Raw genomic sequence first — 20,148 nt, forward strand, 5'->3', positions numbered from 1 at the left:
AAAAGCAGTGGCAAAAGAGTTGTGCAACTTCCTTCTAGCTGTGGAATTCTCTGAGGAAGATGCTGCAACAGCTTTCTGTGCATAACACTCAGCTGGAAGCCTTAACAGGGTGCTTCAGAAGGCACAGAACACTGGGAGGAGGCAACTGCAAGGGATGTAACACACAGGCAGAAGGTAAACTGCCAGTCAGGGAAGAATCCTTACCAGGAGTAACCCTAAACACACCCTGGGATCCACTGTGCTGTGGTTTTCATTGGCCAGTGGCCTCCACTCCACCAAGCACTTCTCACCTCAAGTCTCCACAGAGAAGATGTGGCCCAGCAGCAGCATTTTTCCCTTCTGCTTCTGTGTTTACAAAGTACAGCACACAGGCAACGTTTACTGCTTGCAGAGCTAGACCTTGAACCTCTCCCAGCACCTCTTTGGGATCATAACACCTGGAATTTTTGTTTGGCTTTCCAAACAGGCAACTCAAAACCATCCCAGTAATAGGTTTGCAAAGCCACTTCTGGAGGGGTTGGCACTGCCAGCTGCCTTAAACATCCACAAAAGTGACTCTGCTGGGTAATCTTCACATATTTTGCTCTCTCAGACATAAGACTAAGAAGACAGGATTGATTTTTTTCTTTTTTTTTACCTCAAAACTAGATCAAACTACCATGTAATGGAAGATTCTACACTGAAGTCCCTGAGATGCATCAATACACTTAAAAGATTCAAACAATAACCTCTTCAAACACTAGCTTCATTTATTAGAAATGTTTTTTGAGCTGCAATACTGTGGTTTATGAAAAACCCAGGTTGTTAGAAGGCCAAAATACAGCAGATCAGGATTGCCTCTAAGCCTTAATTATAAAAAAAAAAAAAAAATCAAAAAACCAAAATTAATAATAATTAACTACTGCTAAAAGTAAAAAGCATGGAAGAAACAGGGAGCCACTAAAAACAAAAACACTGTTTAGAATTAAAATGGTTTGGCCTCAATTTGTTTTCAGCCCCCCAGAGAATGAATCCAGCCCAGAAAAAAATCCTTTGGGATGGACACAAAAGTTGAGATTCTTCCAATACTTAAAAAAAATAAAAATAAAACTCATCTCATTTGCAAGCTCCTTTTGAAGCTGCTTTGGGATCCACTGTACTTTGTAGCCAACTCATCAGAAATACTTCATCCACCTTCCCAAGCAAGCTCAGGTTTTCCTGCTAGTGAAGAGAATTTAAGGCACTACCAGATGAATGCTGTCAGGAATGCAAACCAGTTTGTTCTTCATGCACTGTGAAGAGCAGGTCCTCAGCAGCATCTCTCCTGAAGAAGGCACTAGAGACATGGCACACAACACCACTTTGGGAACTTCTGCTCAGCTCAGCTGTAGCAAGACAGCTGTCAGGAAAGCTGAGTGGCTTTGCAGTTTCCCCTTCCCTCCCCTCAACCATTCCCTTACCAAAAAAAAAAAAAAAAGCAAAAAACCCAGAAGGCACCTGGTTTGGTTTCTTACTCGTTTGGTTTCTTACTGGTTTCTGTAGCTCCCAGGCTCTGGTGAGCCTGCAGCTGAGGGCTGGCATGACTATACTGAGAGCTTTTGATATGGATCAGGAGTTCTCTTTCCAAGAGACTCCTCCAGAGAAAAAGAGGTTTTGTTTTCAGCAAAACCCATTGCCAGTGGGTTCCTACCTGAGTAGTACTTAAGGTTGTGTATTGCTAGTCAGAATAATTCGATGGTGATTCAGCTTGGTGTACAAAATTGCACTTTCCCATTTCCTTCCCAGATCCCAAGATCATTTCCAATTAAATACTTGGCCCTTTCCTAAAGGGACCTTTGTAAGACAGCTACAAAGAGGTAGCTAAGTGGCACCTGCCAATTTCCTGTTCTTTCAGCTCTACTCAGCCTTCATTTTTCATAGCAAGTCTTGAGGGATCTCTCTTTCGGTGGCAGGTGAAGTTACCACAGCCCAGGAGACCCAGCTCAGAGGAGAACTTGATCTTCCTGAAAACTAACAAGCATGGGGGGTACCCAAGTGACTCAGTGCTTGCAGGTGTGTAGCTGAGGAGGAGAGGAAGGTCTCCAGCCTGATGCCAGGCTCCTGCTGGCACGTGAGACAGGTTGGTGTGCAGCCCCCCTCAGATCAGGCCCACCATCTGATCGATCTGCCTCATGTAGTTACTCTTCAGGGGCAGCAGGTACCTCCTCTCATCAGGAACTCTGTTGCACTGTTAACAGAAGGAGAGGCTCTGTGAGAGCTGGAACACAAGGCCAGGCAATCCCACCCCCTCCCTAACCACACATCCCACCCAGGACAGGAAGCTGCACACCCACCACCAGTTTCGGTTCCACAAAGGCTTGCAGTGATAGGGTGAGAGGGAATGGATTGAAGCTGGGAGAGGGGAGACTGAGACTGAAGATAAGGAAGAAATTCTTTAGAGTGAGGGTGGGGAGACACTGGAACAGGCTGCCCAGGGAGGCTGTGGATGTCCCCTGCCTGGAGGTGTTCAAGGCCAGGCTGGATGAAGCCTTGAGCAAGCTGGGCTGGTGGGAGGTGTCCCTGCCCACGGCAGGGGGTCGGAGCTAGATTCACAGATTGGATTGAGTTGGAAGAGAGCCTCAAAGGGCATCTTGTCCAACCCCCCTGCAGTCAGCAGGGACACCTCCAACTACAGCAGGCCACCCAGAGCCATGTCAAATCTGATCCTGAATATCTCCAGGGATGGGTACTCAATCACACCTTTGAGCAACCCGTTCCAGTGTCTCCCCACCCTGACTGTGCAGAACTTCCTGCTGATGTCCAACCTCAATCTGCCCTGCTCCATTTTCAAACCACGATGATCTCTAAGGTCTTTTCCAACCCAAACCATTCTCTGAATCAATTCTACGAATTCAGTCCCAGCTTTGCCTCCCTCTCTGCAAACTCAGAGCACAAAGCACAGAAATGAACAGCAAAAGTGCAGGCTGCAAAGCTTCCAAACACACAGCAGCCTACTGCAGCTTGTTACTCAACTGAGAATTCCTTCACTATGACAACTGTGAATGTGGAAAATAATGCTCTCTTTTTTTTTTTTTTCCCTGGAAGACTTGAAGGAGGAGGAAAGGAACTCTGCTAGAACCTATTCAGAGGTTTAAAAGAGAGTTCTGTAGTAAAAACTGAACTGGTTTGGGTGGTGATAGGCAGAGGATTGACAGCTTGGGAGCCGGGAAGAGGGGGAACCAGGGAGAGGGGGAAGGGGGGGGGGAACCAGGGAGAGGGGGAAGGGGGAGGGGAACCAGGGAGAGGGGGAAGGGGGGGGGGAACCAGGGAGAGGGGGAAGGGGGGGGGGAACCAGGGAGAGGGGGAAGGGGGGGGGGAACCAGGGAGAGGGGGAAGGGGGGGGGGAACCAGGGAGAGGGGGAAGGGGGGGGGGAACCAGGGAGAGGGGGAAGGGGGGGGGGAACCAGGGAGAGGGGGAAGGGGGGGGGGAAACCAGGGAGAGGGGGAAGGGGGGGGGGGGAAACCAGGGAGAGGGGGAAGGGGGGGGGGAAACCAGGGAGAGGGGGAAGGGGGGGGGAAACCAGGGAGAGGGGGAAGGGGGGGGGGAAACCAGGGAGAGGGGGAAGGGGGGGGGGAAACCAGGGAGAGGGGGAAGGGGGGGGGGAAACCAGGGAGAGGGGGAAGGGGGGGGGGGAAACCAGGGAGAGGGGGAAGGGGGGGGGGGAACCAGGGAGAGGGGGAAGGGGGGGGGGGAACCAGGGAGAGGGGGAAGGGGGGGGGGGAACCAGGGAGAGGGGGAAGGGGGGGGGGGAACCAGGGAGAGGGGGAAGGGGGGGGGGAACCAGGGAGAGGGGGAAGGGGGGGGGGAACCAGGGAGAGGGGGAAGGGGGGGGGGAACCAGGGAGAGGGGGAAGGGGGGGGGGAACCAGGGAGAGGGGGAAGGGGGGGGGGAACCAGGGAGAGGGGGAAGGGGGGGGGGAACCAGGGAGAGGGGGAAGGGGGGGGGGAACCAGGGAGAGGGGGAAGGGGGGGGGAAACCAGGGAGAGGGGGAAGGGGGGGGGGAAACCAGGGAGAGGGGGAAGGGGGGGGGGAAACCAGGGAGAGGGGGAAGGGGGGGGGGGAACCAGGGAGGGAGGGAAGGGGGGGGGTCCACCAGGGAGGGAGGGAAGGGGGAGAACCAAAGGATATCTTTGGTTGGAAGAGACCTTCAAGCTCATCTACTCCACCTCCCCCAGCACTACAAGCTCACCACTAAACCATGTGCACCCCTCAGCTGATGCCCAGCTGCACAAGGTCACCTGTCAGTGCCTCCACACCCTGCCAAGGTCCAACACCCTTTCAGTGCCCCTCTGCTTGTTCCTGTCTGTTGCAGCAATACTGCAACATTTTAAGGGCAAAGGGGAAGGACTTACAAAAAAAAAAAAAAAAAAGAACAAACTGTTTGCTGCAAAATAGTTCAAGAAGGAGCCAAGGCTTCACCTTCCCCATCATCACCCTCCCATCATCCTAATCCATTCATTCCACTGCTCCAAGTGTTTTCCACAAGGGAGCTGCTCGGCTCGTCAGTGTTTCTAGGGGAACCTCTGCCGAGCTCTGAAGCAACACTTCCAGAGGGCTCTTTTTCCTGCTGCCTAAGCCAAATTCCACCCAGATCCCCTACCACACCACCAGCTTGGTGCATTCCCTTACGTTAGAGCTGAAGTTGAGTGTCTTGAAGTCGCTGGGTTTGGTCTTCTCTGCGCTGTCCTCTCCTGCAGGGAGGATGTCATGCCAGAGGGAGTTGCGGAAGCGTTCGTCCACGGACACGACGTGCCCCTCGGTAGTGAACATGTACTTGTTCCCAGACTTGTGCAGTGGATTCTCTTCATCAAACAACTGGACAGAGAGATAGGAGAGATGCTTCTGCCATCTGTGCAAACACCCCAGCACCACCAACTTCCAAGCCATGCCCTCATCCCTCCAAGGGATCAGGTGGGGTGGATTAGAAGGGCTGCGGTGAGCAGGTGGAGAGAGGTTCTCCTCCCCCTCTGCTCTGCCCTGCTGAGGCCACATCTGGAATATTGTGTCCAGTTCTGGGCTCCTCAGTTCAAGAAGGAACTCAGGGCAATGCTTGAAAGAGTCCAGCACAGAGCCACAAAGATGATTCACAGAATCACACAGAATGCTGAAGGCAGTGGAACATCTTCCTTACAAGGAGAGCCTGAGGGAGCTGAGGGCTCTGTAGCTTGGAGAGGAGGAGCCTGAGAGGTGACCTCATTGCTGTTGATAAAGACGTGCAGGATGAGTGCCCAGAGGCTGGAGCCAGGCTCTGCTGGGTGATGCCCAATGACAGCACAAGGGGAATGGTGGAAGCTGAGGCCTAGGAAGTTCCATAGAAACAGGAGGAAAAATTTGTTCACTGTGAGGGAGACAGAGCCCTGGAACAGGCTGCCCAGAGGGGTTGGAGTCTCCTCCTCTGGAAACATTCAAAACCTGCCTGGATGTGTTCCTGTGTGACCTGCCCTGGGTGATCCTACTCTGGCAGGAGGATTGGACTGGATGAGCTTTCAAGGTCCCTTCCAACCCCTACATTCTGTGATCAGACCAAAAGCCTTCCTTTTTGGTGTTAAATTGGAAGCTGTTGTGAGAGCCAATGGAAACAAAAGGCTTTAATACAAGGGGTTTTATTTTAAGTTAGAGGAGAGCAAAAGGAAAACTTCTCCCACAACTTCAAAGTGCCCCTGTTTTCCTAAGCTGCTCTAAGCAGGGCATTTCTGGGCTGACATCCATCCTTTGCATTCATCCCCAGATTTGTTTGTTTTTCTGCACTAAAGGAGGTGGAGAACAGCAGCTAAAGCAGTGCTGGCTCAAGTTCTTCCTCCTCTGACTGCTAAAGTCTGATGGGGAGAAATCAGAGGCTGCTGCAAAGCAGGCAGAATGGCTACAAGCAGCAACTGAACTCAGAGCTGAGCAGCAGCTTCTTTCAGTCTTTGCTTCCTCTCCTTTCCACTTTCCCCCACAAAAGAGCCACCAGCTCCCCAGCCAGCAGCTACCCAAATCTCTAAGATTAAGGCAGGGTTAAAGATCACAGAATGGCTTCAGTTGGAAGGGACCTCAGACATCATCTACTCCAACCTCCCCACCATGGGCAGGAACTCAACTAGACTCAGCTGCTCAAGGCCTCATCCAAAGTGGCCTTGAACATCCCCAGGGAGGAGGCAGCCACAACCTCCCTGGGCAGCCTGTGCCAGAGTCTCAGAACCTCCTACTGAAGAACTTCTTCCTCAGCTCCAGTCTAACCCTGCTCTGCCTCAGCTTCAAACCATTCCCCTTGGTCTGTCTCTAGACACCCTCACGGAAAGTCCCTCTGCAGCCTTCCTGTAGGATCCCTTCAGCTATTGGCAGGCAGCTCTAAGGTCCTCCTGGAGTCTTGTCCTCTCCAGGTTGAACACCCCCAGCTCCCTCAGCCTGTGCTCACAGCAGAGCTGCTCCAGCCCTTGGATCATCTTTGTGGCCTCCTCTGGACTCCTCACAGCAGCTCTGTGTCCTTCTCCTGCTGGGGACACCACAACTGGAGGCAGGATTGGAGGTGAAGTCTCAGCAAAGCAGAGCAAACGAGCAGAATCCCCTCTCGCCCTGCTGCCCACACTCCTCTGGCTGCAGCCCAGCACACAATCTGCACATCCTTTGATGCACTCTGGGACCTGAGCTCTTCTCTTGCTCAGAGTTTCTCTTTGCCTGTGTCCTGTTTGTGCGTGGGCAGAGCTGTCTGGAAGGAGGCACAGGTACCTACCAGGTACAAATACTTGCATGTCTCACTGAGGAAAAAGCTCTCCATCCGATCCTCCTTCGTCTTCTCCACCACGTGGTGTAAGGTGGCATAGCCACACCTGCAACAGCAAAGAGGAGCTGGGGTTTAGCTCCCACACATTCCCATCTCAAAGCACTCCCCACAGACTCCTCAACTTCAGACAGCTCCAGCTGCCACTAGAGGTGAAGTTAAAATGAACCAAGTGTCTCTGACAAGTGATTTTGGGTTGCTGGCATTCTGATGAGACTGTACTCACTGACCCTGTGGTGCAGAGAACCATCTTGGTTGGAAATGCCCTTTCAGATCACCAAATCCAACCACTCTAAGTCTACCAAGGCTGAGGCTAAACCATGGCCCACAGCACCACATTTCTGCCTCTCTGAAACACCTCCAGGGATGGTGACTCCACCACCTCCCTGGGCAGGCTGTTCCAGTGTTTCAGAACCCTTTCAGTGAAGAAATCCAACCTGATACCCAACCTAAACCTCCCCTGATGCAACTTGAGGTCATTTTCTCTCATCTTATCACTTGTTCCTTAGAAGAGACCAACCCCCACTTGGCTCCAACCTCCTTTCAGGGAGTTGTAGAGAGCCAGAAGGTCTCCCCTCAGCCTCCTCCATGCTGAACACCCCCAGTTCTCTCAGCTACTCCTCACCAGCCCTGTTCTTCATCTACTCCATCATGAGAATTTGTGTCTCAAAGAAGCAGAAAACTCCAGCACAGGTCATTTGCCCACAGTAAGCAGATGAGAAACTCAGGTCTGGAAGCCTGGTGCAATGCAAAGGTTTCTTGCTGAGCTATCTACTCTTCCCTCCAACAACACTTAGGAGATGAGGAATCTCTTACACTGTGAGTGAGATCATTTAACTCCCCACTTAACTCTTTTCTACTCTCCTATGGTTAGTACAAACCCATCTACAGAAGCAGGAAACATCAATAATTGAATCAAAATTCACCATCTACCCTCTGCAAGAAGTTCAGAGCCTCATGATTCACTCTGTCTTGAGATAAAGGCTGCTGTGCAACAGCAACCTAGAGGCCTTCCCTCCAGTATTAAACACCAGAAGCCATGAGGTTAGAAACAGCCTTGCAGGATCCAGAGAGGGAAAAAAAAAAAAAAAACACAACAAACCTTCTAATTTGACCATTTTTTAGCATTCTGAAAGGTAGCTTTAAAACTCTGAAGCCATGAAGTTGTCACTGGCGTGGAATATTTCAGTTTTAGATGTGAACCAAAAAATTGCTCAATAAGTAACTTAGTACTGGTGGCTGTCCTAGAAGGTTTGCTGGTTGAGCTGCATTTGGTAGCTTGGATCTTAGACAATATTTCTATGCCAAATGCAATACAGCAGTGAGAGAAGACAAAGAGCAGCAGTGAGAGAAGAAAAACATCGAAGACTGACTTGGCTTTGGTGTATTTTTCCAAACTCTGCAGAATATCCATCCCCACATGAAGATAAAATGGGTTCTTTGTGGCCTAAAGAAAGAAAAGAGGGGCAAGAGTTGGAGTCAGCAAGTTCTAAAGGACACAACAAATCAGAAAATGGTCTGGGTTGGAAGGGACCTCCAAAGCTCATCCAGTCCAAGCCCCTGCACTCAGCAGGGACATCCTCCACTAGAGCAGCTTGCTCAGAGCCTTCTCCAGCCTGACCTTGAATATCTCCAGGGATGGGACCTCAACCACCTCCCTGGGCAACCTATTGCAGTGTCCCAGCAGCCTCCTGGTGCAGCACTTGTTCCTCACATCCAATCTCAATCTGCTCTGCTCTCATTTCAAACCATTGTCTGTCATCCTGTCCCTGCAGGCCTTTGTAAACAGTCCCTCTGCAGCCTTCCTGTAGTCCCTTCAGGTACTGGAAGGTTGCTCTAAGGTCTCCCTGGAGCCTCCTCCTCTCCAGGCTGAACACCCCCAGCTCCTTCAGCCTGGCCTTGTAGCAGAGCTGCTCCAGTCTCCTGATCATTTTCCTGGCCCTCCTCTGGACTCTTTCCATCAGGTCCATGTCCTCCCTGTGTTGAGGGCCCTGTAGCTGGACACAGCACTGCAGATGAGGTCTCAGCAGAGCAAAGGGGCAGGATTCCCTCTCTCCATCTCTGGCTCCGTTGCTTTTGCTGCAGCCCAGGCTGCTATTTGCCTAGCAGCATCAGTTCCTTAAGTATTAAACTTATTACAGGAATCTGATTTAGACTACTTCATGCAGGTTCCCAAATTTACTTGAGTGTAAATCCTAATAAAACCTGAAGTAAATTCCAACTTTGACAGCCAGGAAGTTCTTGGAGTTCAGTGGATCTTTGCCAGCTGGAGGCTGTTCCCAGACAACAGAGCAAGGAAAGCTCTTACATTTACTTCAAGAGGTCACCAATCTCTGCCCTCTAAAACTCTGCTAGATGATTCTGAAAAGGTTCTTCAGTTTCATTTTGGTCTTTTCAAGCAAACAGCATCACCTACTGCCTGACTAGAGACCTCCGTAGGAGAACAGGCAGCTCCTGAGGCACATTTCTGGTGGGCTAGGGGTAGAAAAAAGCACCTCCTGAACAAAACCACTGCAAGCTGAGCAAAGGCAAGTACCTGATAAAGAAGATATGTGGATTCCACCAGCTCTGGCCTCAGTGGATAGAAGGGAACATCTGGGGCTTGCAGCTGCCAGTTGTACCTTTCCGGGAGAGCTCCGTAGCGTTTCCATATGGCATAATAAAAAGCATGGAGACAAATGGCATCCTCCACATCTCCTATCAACACCTGGGCACAACAACAGCCACAAACAGCCATGCTCAGTCCTGTCAGCCACCACACTGCTTTCTGCTCTCTACAAGAAACAGGCCCTGTCATAAAACACTTCCCTCACCAGGGGAGACTGAACAAAATCCCCACAAAACCCAAAGGTAATGGATTCACAGAATCACAGAATGGGCTGGGTTGGAAGGGACCTTCAAGATCATCCAGTTGCAATCCTCCTGCCATGGTCAGGGACACCTTCCACTAGAGTCCAGGTTGCTCAAGGCCTCATCCAACCCGGACTTGAACAGGTGTTGGAACAGGTTGCCCACAGAGGTGGTGGAAGCCTCACCTCTGGAGACATTCGAGGTCAGGCTTGATGGGGCTCTGAGTAGCCTAACCTAGTTGGAAATGTCCCTGCTGACTGCAGGGAGGTTGGACTGGATGGCCTCCAGAGAGACAACAGAGAACCTCTGTTCCTTCCAACCAAGTCCATTCTATGATACTATGATCATCCAGTCCAACCTTTACCCCAGCACTGCCAGGTCACCACTGAACCACGGCCCTCAGCACCACCTCTCCAGGGCTTTTAAATCCCTCCAGGGATGGGGACTCCACCACTGCCCTGGGCAGCCTGTTCCAGGGCTTGACAACCTTTCTGGGGAAGAAATTGTTCCTCCTGTCCAACCTAAACCTCCCCCAGCACAACTTGAGGATGTTTAGTCTCATCCTATCACTTGTTACTTGGGAAAAGAGACCAACCCCCACCTCAATGCAACTTCCTCTCAGGGAGTTGTAGAGAGCCAGAAGGTCTCCCCTCAGCCTCCTCATCTCCAGGCTGAACATCCCCAGCCCCCTCAGCTGCTCCTCCCCAGCTCTGCTCTCCAGACCCTTCCCCAGCCTTCCTGCCCTTCTCTCAACCCACTCCAGCCCCTCAATGTCCTTCTTGGAGTGAGGAGCCCAAGAGTGACCCCAGTACTCCATGTGTGCTGCAGTTCTGTACCTGTAGTCCAGGGAAAAAGGCTTGCAGGGAGTCAATCCAGGTGTTCATCAGCTGGCCTGTGAACATGTTGACATTGACATAGAGAGGAGGGTCCCCTTCACCTTCATTGCAAGCTTCTCGACTGCCAAGGAACAGGAAGGATGTGGTGTCAATGTGCCCTGGCTTAGAACAAGAGGCACCTTTCATCTCACAGCACTGCCACCACCACAGGCAAGGAGCCACAGGTCTCTCATGCTAAGCTCAGAAGAACCAAAACAGGAAAGAGATTTTTCCAGTGAGAGTGGGGAGACTCTGGAACAGGTTGAGGATGCCTCTTCCTTGGGGGTGTTCCAGGCCAGGTTGGATGAGGCCTTGAGCAACCTGGGCTAGGAGGAGTTGTCCCTCCCCTGCCCATGAACTAGATGATCTTTAAGGTCCCTTCCAACCCAAACCATTCTGTGAAGCAATGAATGAAATAAGATTTTTGGATTTTAAAGAGGGGGGGGGGGGGGAAATCAAACACATCTTTTGCATAAGAGCACAATACAAAGCACCATCAACCCTCTCTTCTCTTGCTGGAGTGCTCACTGCTTGAGGAACTGCCACTCATCTAAATTAACTTACCCTCTTCTCAAGTGGTTCTGAATGTTCCTGTAAGCATCACTGAACATCTCCAAGTCCTCCCTTTCTCCAAAGAGGATGTAAGACTTCAGCAGGTACTCATAGAACGAATCTGACCCTGCTCCCAAGCCACTTTGCTTTCCAACCCAGTGGCCAGTTTGAATATTCACAACATTTCCTTTCAGAACAGACAAAAACCAACAAAAACAACACCCCAAAGTTTAGTCTGAACTCATCAATTAGATCAGAGAAAAAACAATCAAGAAGAACTTAGAAATATTACATCTTTAACAAGTCTCAAGGTGGACTGATCAAAGGTTGCCACCAAAATTCAAGTGTTGGAGTGCTTGCATCCAAGGAGTTGTTTCAAGGCAGTTTTAGTCAACTGCCAATCTGAACTTTGTTAGTGGGGATAAAAATGCAAGAACTTCAGTTTCATTTCCCAGTTTCATGAAGAATTTGTCTTTGGAACACTGGACCCTAAGAAGTCATTTAAATACTTCATTTATTTTAGGATATGACCAAGACAAATACAGGAACTTCATAAAGAAGTTGTCTTTGGAAACCTGGACCCTAAGAGGTCACTCAGATACTTCATTTTTGTTAAGGGATCATAAAGACAAATGCAAGAACTTCAGTTTTATTTCCCAGCCTCATGAAGACTCTGTCTTTGGAACCCTGGACCCTAAGAGGCCACTCAGACCCCTGGTTCTTGTTAAGAAATGACAAAGTGCCACCTGGTCAACAGAAGCCATGAGCACACAAGGAGAGCACTCAGCAGCTACAGAGCAAGCAGGCTGACAACAAGGTTCATGACACTTGGAAGAAGCCTATGGCATGGTGACATTCTGCTCCAGGAGACTGAGGAAGCTTGAAACCTGGAAGCACTCAGTAGAGCATCACCTCAGAGATTACCTAGCAATCCAGTGTTGTTGTTCCTGAGACTCCAGAGTGCCTTGACAGCTCTCCTGGCCACCCATTCAAAGGTGGAATCCCCAAGCAGCCTGCTGAGGATGCCAAACTCCACCAGCAAGGAACCAGCTCCTGCAGTGCACGTTTCATTGTGGCTGTCTGGAGGTACCCCCCTCTTCAGGTTGACCTGTGAAGGAGGCAAGAAGACAGAGGCAAGAAGACAAAGAGGCTGCAGCTCAGGCAGGTGTGCTCCCAGCTGCACTCTCTCATTTCTGATAAAGTCTTTTGAGCAGTTTGTTTTGCAGTGTGGAGTGTGACATGTGGATCCAGTTAGAAAGCCATGGTTACAAAGTCAGTATTTCACTGCTTGGTGAAAAAGCTGTCCTGAAATTCATCTTCCAACTTTCTACCATCAGGTTCAGGGTGGAAAATCCTGATTTTGCTACTCTTCTACTTGCTAATCCTTCCAAATTTCACTCCACCTTGTCAGCATTTCCACTGAACACTCAGATTCCTCCAGGGGTGGTGCAAGTTACTGCTGCTCCTCACTCAGCACCCTTCAAACTCAGTTTCCTCACTCAATGCTCCTCAACTTCCCCACAGAACAAAACGCTGAAGGAATTTCCACTACCCTCAACTGTTCCACCAGACTGATCAGAAGTGAAAGTTCATGGGTTTGGACGATTTTTAACAAAGGCATGGAGTGACAGGAGAAGGGGTGATGGCTTCAGACTGGGAGGAGCTGGATTTAGATTAGGCATTGAGAAGAAATTCTTGCCCAGAAGGGTGGTGAGGCACTGGAACAGGTTGCCCAGAGAAGCTGTAGAAGCTCCAAGCTTGGAAGTGTTGAAAGCCAGGTTGGATGAGGCCTCGAGCAAGCTGGGCTGGTAAGAGGTGTCCCTGCACATGGCAGAGGGCTGGAACTGGATGACCTTTAAGGTCCTTTCCAGCCCAACCCATTCTATGTGTGCATGTTCTGGCACAGAACTCCAGCTGCAGGAGAAGGGAGTCAGCACTGGAGGATCCCTTCTCCCCATGCTCACTTACCCGAGGGTATGGAATTCCAGTCTTGGTGTTCTCAAAGGCTGGCAGCAGTCTCACTGCTAGGTCATGAGCCATGTGCAAGAGTTCATTGTCATAATCCTTAATGGTCATGTCACCAAAGGGCTGTCTGCTGTCTGTGATTATGATGTGGGCAGAAAGGAGGCTTCCCAAAACCCTAGGGGAAAAGGGAAAAGTCTTCAGTTTCATGGAAAAGAATCAGAGGATGATTTGGATTGAAAGGGACCTTTAAAGGTCATCTTAAGTTCTTCAGCTCCACCAGTCTCCTGCTTAACAACAATATTATTTTGTCCACCTTCCAGGCACTACAGCTCTGGTTTTTACCCTACCAGTAATGAAAACATCCAGAAGTCACACTGCTTGTCCCCCTCAGTAATCCCCACATCCAGTTCTGCATAACTTAGAATCACAGAATAGTTTGGGCTGGAAAAGACCTCAAATATCATCTCAAAGGCCTCTGAGATCACCTCCCTGGAGGTGTTCAAGGCCAGGCTGGATGAGGTACTGAACAACCTGCTATAGTGGAAGGTGTCCCAATGGCAGGGGGGTTGGAACTGGATGATCTTCAATGTCCTTTCCAACCCAAACCATTCTATGAATCTCTGAACCATTAAGTCCAACCATCACTTTACCTAACCCACTTTCCCCTCACAACTTCCCAGGACTATTTGTGAGTGAAAACCTCCTTGCCCCTGCAAAAGAGAGTCAGGGTAGGATATAAACCTATGTATTGAGAAACAAAGCAAGCCTAGAGAAGTGAAACAGCAATTGACTAAACACCAAGACCTTCAGAAAACAAAACTAATTAAAACCAATCTTCAACTCCAGGATGGGCAGGGCTTGTTTGTCATCTGAAATGAAAGTGAAAGTTTATCCAAAAGAAAACCAAAATGGGGAAACCTCTGCCAGCAGTGTGCAAACAAAAGCCAGGGACCTCAGACATCATCTACTCCAACCTGCCTGCCATGGGCAGGGACACCTCTCAGCTAGACTCAGCTGCTCAAGGCCTCATCCAAAGTGGCCTTGAACATCCCCAGGCAGGAGGCATCCACAGCCTCCCTGGGCAGCCTGTGCCAGACTCTCACCACCCTCACACTGAAGAACTTCTTCCTCAGCTCCACTCTAACCCTGCTCTGCCTCAGCTTCAAACCATTCCCCCTTGGCCTGTCTCAGACACCCTCATGATAAGTCCCTCTGCAGCCTTCCTGCAGGATCCCTTCAGCCATTGGAAGGCAGCTCTAAGGTCCCCCTGGAGCCTTCTCCTCTCCAGGCTGCACACCCCCAGCTCCCTCAGCCTGTGCTCACAGCAGAGCTGCTCCAGCCCTTGAATCATCTTTATGGCCTCCTCTGGACTCACTCCAGCAGCTCTCTCTACTTCTTATTAAAGTTAAAAGCCAACTTACTCATGGAACAATTCTGGAATGAAGTTTAGCAAGTCAAGACTTCACGCTGGTTCTCCTATTATATACAGATCAAGTCTTTAACCTGCTTTAAAGATGGCAGGTTGGACCTAGATGATCCTTAATGTCCCTTCCAACCCAGAGCATGCTATGAATCCATGAATCCAAGAGTGACCTACCTGATTGTTGCCTCAAAAACTTGGACTGTTGAGTCTTTATCAAAGGAAACCGTGTCAATCACCAACCTCACTGCTTTCTGGAATTCTGAGGAGTTCCCCATTACCTTGTACAGAAAAACAAAGTTATTTAGTTCAATTATTGCTACACAAGAGGGTTGGAGAAGTTCACATCTTCAACCACCAGTCAGATTAATTAGATCATAGAATTATCAGGGTTGGAAGGGACCTCAAGGCTCAGCCAGTTCCCAACCCCTGCCATGGGCAGGAACACCTCACACTAGATCAGGTTGCTCAGAGCCACATCCAGCCTGACCTTAAAAACCTCCAGGAATGAGGCTTCCACCACCTCCCTGGGCAACCTGTGCCAGTCTCTCACCACCCTCATGGGGAAGAATTTCTTCCTAACATCCAATCTGAACCTCCCCATTTCTAGTGTTGCTCCATTTCCCCCAGTCCTATCACTACCTGACATCCTAAAAAGATACAGAGCAGGGTACTTCGAGTTCAGGATAAAAAAAAAGACTTTTCAAAGAAGTTCCCATCCCACTGGTATGAAAAATTGCATTTTCTAGAAAGCAGCCAAAGAGAGACACCCACAAAGAGATCTTTTCAGCTGTTTCACCAATCTGTGCACTCCTGTACACTTCCACCCCTAGTATCATAGAATCACAGAATAGATTGGGTTGGAAGGGACCTCCAAAGCTCATCCAGTCCAAGCCCCTGCACTCAGCAGGGACATCCTCCACTAGAGCAGCTTGCTCAGAGCCCTGTGCAGCCTCACCTTGAATAGCTCCAGGGATGGGACCTCAACCACCTCCCTGGGCAACCTGCTGCAGTGTCCCAGCAGCCTCCTGGTGCAGCACTTGTTCCTCACATCCAATCTCAATCTGCTCTGCTCTCATTTCAAATCATTGCTCTGGTCCTGCCCCTGCAGGTCTTTGGGAACAGTCCCTCTGCAGCCTTCTTGGAGCCCCTTCAGGTACTGGAAGGTTGCTCTAAGGTCTCCCTGGAGCCTCCTCTTCTCCAGGCAGAACACCCCCAGCTCCCTCAGCCTGGCCTTGTAGCAGAGCTGCTCCAGTCTCCTGATTATTTTCATGGCCCTCCTCGACTCTTTCCATCAGGTCCATGTCCTTCCTGTGTTGAGATCTCCAGAGCTGGACACAGTACTCCAGCTGAGGTCTCAGCAGAATCACCTCTCTTGACCTGCTGGCCTCACTGATTTCGATGAAGAGAAAGAGGCTGAGGGGAGACCTCCTCATTCCTTACAGCTCCCTGAAAGTAGGTTGGAGCCAGTGGGGGTTGGTCTCTTCTCCCAAGGAAGAAGTGGCAGGATGAAAAGGAACAGCCTCAAGTTGCATAAGGACAGGCTTAGGTTGCACACGAGGAACAATTTCTTCCCCAAAGGGTCGCTAAGCCCTGGCACAGGCTGCCCGGGGTTGAACCATCACTCCTGGAGGTGTTTCAAAGCCATGCAGGTGTGGTGCTGAGGGACATGGCTTTGCAGTGCATTTGTAATGCTGGGTTAATGGTTGGATTTGATGACCTTAGAGGTTTTTTCCTGATTCCATGATTCTTTAAGTCTGTGATGAGCAAGGACAGGAAGGCAGCTGCTGAGCCATGCAGCACAGCTCCCCAGCTGCTGTTTCAGTTCAAACCAAGATTTTTCCTCAGTTCCTGCTTTCAGTTCTGCTGAAGGCTGCCACATTCAGCTGGACAGCCAAAATCTCACCACAGAGCTGTGATCCCATCACAGCAATGGGAAGCATTTCACTGCACAGCCCTTGCTCACACCACCCCCTGAACGAGAGAAATGCACCACAGGTCCAGTGCATCAACCAGCCCTGACTCTCCAGGAGGCCAAGGATCTGCCCTGGCTGCACAAATGGGACTAAGGATAGCTGAAGTGGTCTCCATAACCCAAAAGGAGTTGAAGGAAGGGGGATCATGGAGACATGGCACCATACTGCTGGTGCTACTAACAGAAAGCTGAGCTGCTTCTCACATGAGCCTCAAAGGATGGTCTGTTGGAAGGGGTGAACAGCAGCTTTACAGGTCCTTCCTCTCCTTGCTTTCACCACTCTTCATACAGATCTCTGTGTTGGTCATGCAAAACAACCAGAGCTCTTACAGTCATCCTGAACAAGACAAGCTCTCCTCCTAACCTACCTCTCAGCAACTCAAGCATGTCCCAGATCAAACCCACCCTTCCTCAACACCACAGTGATGACAGTATCCTGACAGAGATCTCACCTGAACCCTTGGGAAGATCTCCCAAAACTTCAACTCTTTTGGAAATCATACAATGTTTTGGGTTGGAAGGGACCTTTAAGGGTCATCTAGTCCAACTTTCCAATCTCTGATGATATGTCTTCAAGTTCTCTTATCCCTTATCAAGTTCTCTAAACCCTGCAGGTTTAATTCAAGATCCAGCACCACCTTCTCCTCAGAAATGAAACTATGAGACCTTTCCCTTGATAGTGCTGAAGTTGATTAGGATTTTAGTTGTTTCCTCACCACACCATCTCACCTGCTCTTCAGGTGAAGGATCAACCCCTGCTTCTGTCAGCAGCTCTGCATGAAAGCTCAGCACATTCTGCATTAACAGCTTCCACACACAAGGACTAACCAGCATTGAGCCCCTGGCACGTCCTTGGAAAACACTCTGGAATAACTTCCCCCAGTTTGAAACTTTCTGTTGCCATCTTCTCGCAACCTCTCACCAAGTTTCTGTACCAAGTGGCCCCCTGCTTCAGCTCCACAAGGTTTGGAGTTTTTGTAAACATGAAGCTGATTCAAGGTATCAGATCTACTGTGGTGCTAACATCAATCTCAGAGCCAGGGACAGTATCAGCATTGTTCAAGAGAACCTGGGGGGGGAAATCAATGCTGCACTACATCTTTATTTTCCCCTTTAACTCTTTCCTTCCAACTCTGCTCCAGCACACTGCCTGCTGCTGACCTGACAGCTCATGAGCACACTCCACCCTAATCCAACTATCTCCCAACCAAGACCTGCAGTTTCACATCCTTCCAACCTGCTGTTTCACAGCACAGCAAGCTTTGACTCCCAGTTTCACACAGCAGGGCTGGGAATAAACCGCCTGGTGAATTGCAGCAGGTGCTGGTTTCACTGCTACAGCTGCACTAGCAGAGTGGAGCAAGAGCAACAGGACAAGAGGAAGCGACCTCAAGTAGCAGCAGGGGAGCTTTAGGATGGACATGAGGAACAATTTCATCCCCAATCTCAAGCCCTAGCACAAGCTGCCCAGGGCACTGGTGGAGTCCCCATCCCTGGAGAGGTTTCAGAGCCATGGAGGTGTGGTGCTGAGGGACATGGCTTAGTGGTGACCTGGCAGTGCTGGATTATGGGATGGAATCGATGGTCTTGAAGGTCTCTTCCTACCAAAACAATTCTGTGATGGACTCATGCACACTCAGGAACATCTGGAGCTTCTCAACCTCTCAAAGCCTCTCAGCAACTGCCTCTTAGGCACTAACCCTGCTAAGGTGCTTCCTTCAGAGTTTAATCAGCAGGAGAATTACCCTTTGGCAGCACATGCCAGCTACGCTAAAGTACCTTAAAGCAAATGTACAAAATTCAGTTTCCTCATTCTAACTGACAACAGGAGCCTCCTGAATTTCCCTCCTGACCAAACTTAAGGCAGCAGCTCCAGAGCTTTCCCGAACAGCAATGCCCAGGCCTACTCCAAGGCTCCTACGGAGCATGGTCAAGGTGTGGCGAGTTCCTGAGGACCAAAACAGGCTTTGGATGTGTCCCCCCCAGCCCCGGGGCCCCACCGAAGACTCACGGCCAGCGTGTCCAGGGCGTCGATCAGGGTCAGCGAGTAGTTCCCCAGCACATCGTTAATGTTGAGGTTGGAGCTGTAAAAGAAGAAACCGAGCCTCAGGCCGCGTCGCGCCCAGGCCTGGCGCAGTCCTCCCAGCCCAGCCTGGCGACTCACGGGTCATGGAGGTCGGGCCCTCGCCCGCGGCAGTGGAGGGGATCGAGCTCGTCCCGGGGGAAGGCGTGCTGCATGTAGCTGTCGTATCCGAAAACGAACATCCCGCGGGCGGCCTCACGCAGCCGGGCCCGCAGCTGCGGCGGGAAGGCTCCGCTGTACCGCCGCTCGTACTCGTCACCCCCCGCCGCCCCGCCAAGGCCGCCCGGCCGCAGCAGCGAGCCCCAATGCGAAGAACCGGGGTGGTTGTCGGTGGCGGCGGGCGGACCGGGAAGGGCGGGTGGCGGAGGGAAAGGGAAGCGGCGGCGCAGGCAGAGGCCGGGCGCCAACGCAGGGAGCAGGGTCAGCAGCGCCTGCAGCCCCAGCCTCAGCAGCAGCAGCCCCAGCACCAGCGACCGCCATTGCATGGTCGCGCCGCGCTCATAGTTTAAAGCGGCCGCTCCGCTGCCCCGCCCGCTCGGCAGCTCGCTCCGCCGCGCCGCGACCCCTTCGACGGCGGAAGGAAAGCGCCCACGGAGGCCGGAACGGCGCCCGCCCCGCCACGCTCCTATTGGCCGAGACGACGCGGAGGGTGGGATCGTCAGGCGGTTATTGGGTGAGAAGGGACATCAATCAATGGCCGGGGCGGGGCAGGAGAGGGCGGGACAAAGGGCTGCCAGGGCTGGCGTGGCACGACCGGGGAGGGGCCCCCAGAAGCGGTGGCAGCCCCACCCGGGCCAAGGGGCCGGGCCTGGGTCGGGTCAAATGTTCAGGCCAAGCGCTCAAGCCTAGGCCTGGGCAGTGCCTGCGCCTAGAAACCACGGGCTCACGGGGTAGCCCTCAGGGGAGGCAGGGAACTCACCCCTGCTGCTGTTCCGTCAGGGATAAAGCGGAAAATGAAAAACGAGGGTTTTTTTAAAACAAAACAATAAAAATCAACCATTCGAGTACCATCTGCACTCCATTCCTCCTGCGGCTCCACTTACCCCACAGACAGCATGAGGAGATCCTCCCTGTGACCTGCAGCAATGAACTATCTCTGGGGAGCAATCCTCCATCTGCTGAGGGAAGATGAGCCTTCCTCCTTGCCTGGGGGAGAGGTGGGAAAGGAGGGAGGGCAGTGTCCCAGGGAAAGCCATGCCACATTCTTGGGCCAGGAAAGGTAAAAACGGGAGGCAGGGCTTCCCTTCACAGAGCAGAAGCAGCAGCCAAAGCACTCCAAGAGCAGGATGGACAACAGAGCAATGGGTGCACTGAGCTCACTACAACCAGTATTTGATGAAGAGAGCAAAGGACAAGCTCCAGGGCAGCTGGAGTTTTCAGAAATAGAGAAGCTGACAGATGCTGCTTGCAAACCGAAGGTATGAAAGCAAGAACAGAGCCAGGCAGTACTGATGAAAAACAAAACCTCCTAAAGCCAGTTAAAAAGAACAGAAATCGGTAAAGGAACTACAGCCGGGGGAAGAAATACCTTTGAGCTGCCCCAGAAACCTTAACAGCATCATGAGTAACTGTGGATGTAAGTATGAGTGCTTCATCACTGAGCTAAGGGCTGGTGTTCACTCCAGAGTGACATCCTTTTGGCAGTCAAG

General features: G+C 51.1%; 1 protein-coding gene across 1 annotated transcript; it reads right to left on the minus strand.

Moving 5' to 3' along the window:
- Positions 1 to 1,472: 1,472 nt before the first annotated feature.
- Positions 1,473 to 18,984, minus strand: EDEM1 (ER degradation enhancing alpha-mannosidase like protein 1). Its single transcript, XM_054387322.1, has 12 exons — positions 18,581 to 18,984; positions 18,428 to 18,500; positions 14,619 to 14,722; positions 13,025 to 13,196; positions 11,981 to 12,164; positions 11,069 to 11,243; positions 10,466 to 10,586; positions 9,316 to 9,486; positions 8,153 to 8,226; positions 6,732 to 6,828; positions 4,649 to 4,834; positions 1,473 to 2,206 (listed from the first exon to the last, which is right to left on the minus strand). The coding sequence occupies exons 1-12, from the start codon at positions 18,982 to 18,984 to the stop codon at positions 2,117 to 2,119; spliced, it is 1,851 nt and encodes a 616-aa protein (XP_054243297.1). The 3' UTR covers positions 1,473 to 2,116.
- Between the last annotated feature and the right edge of the window lie 1,164 nt (positions 18,985 to 20,148).

This window comes from Indicator indicator, chromosome 15 (genome assembly GCF_027791375.1).
Source record: "Indicator indicator isolate 239-I01 chromosome 15, UM_Iind_1.1, whole genome shotgun sequence".
NCBI lineage: Eukaryota > Metazoa > Chordata > Aves > Piciformes > Indicatoridae > Indicator > Indicator indicator.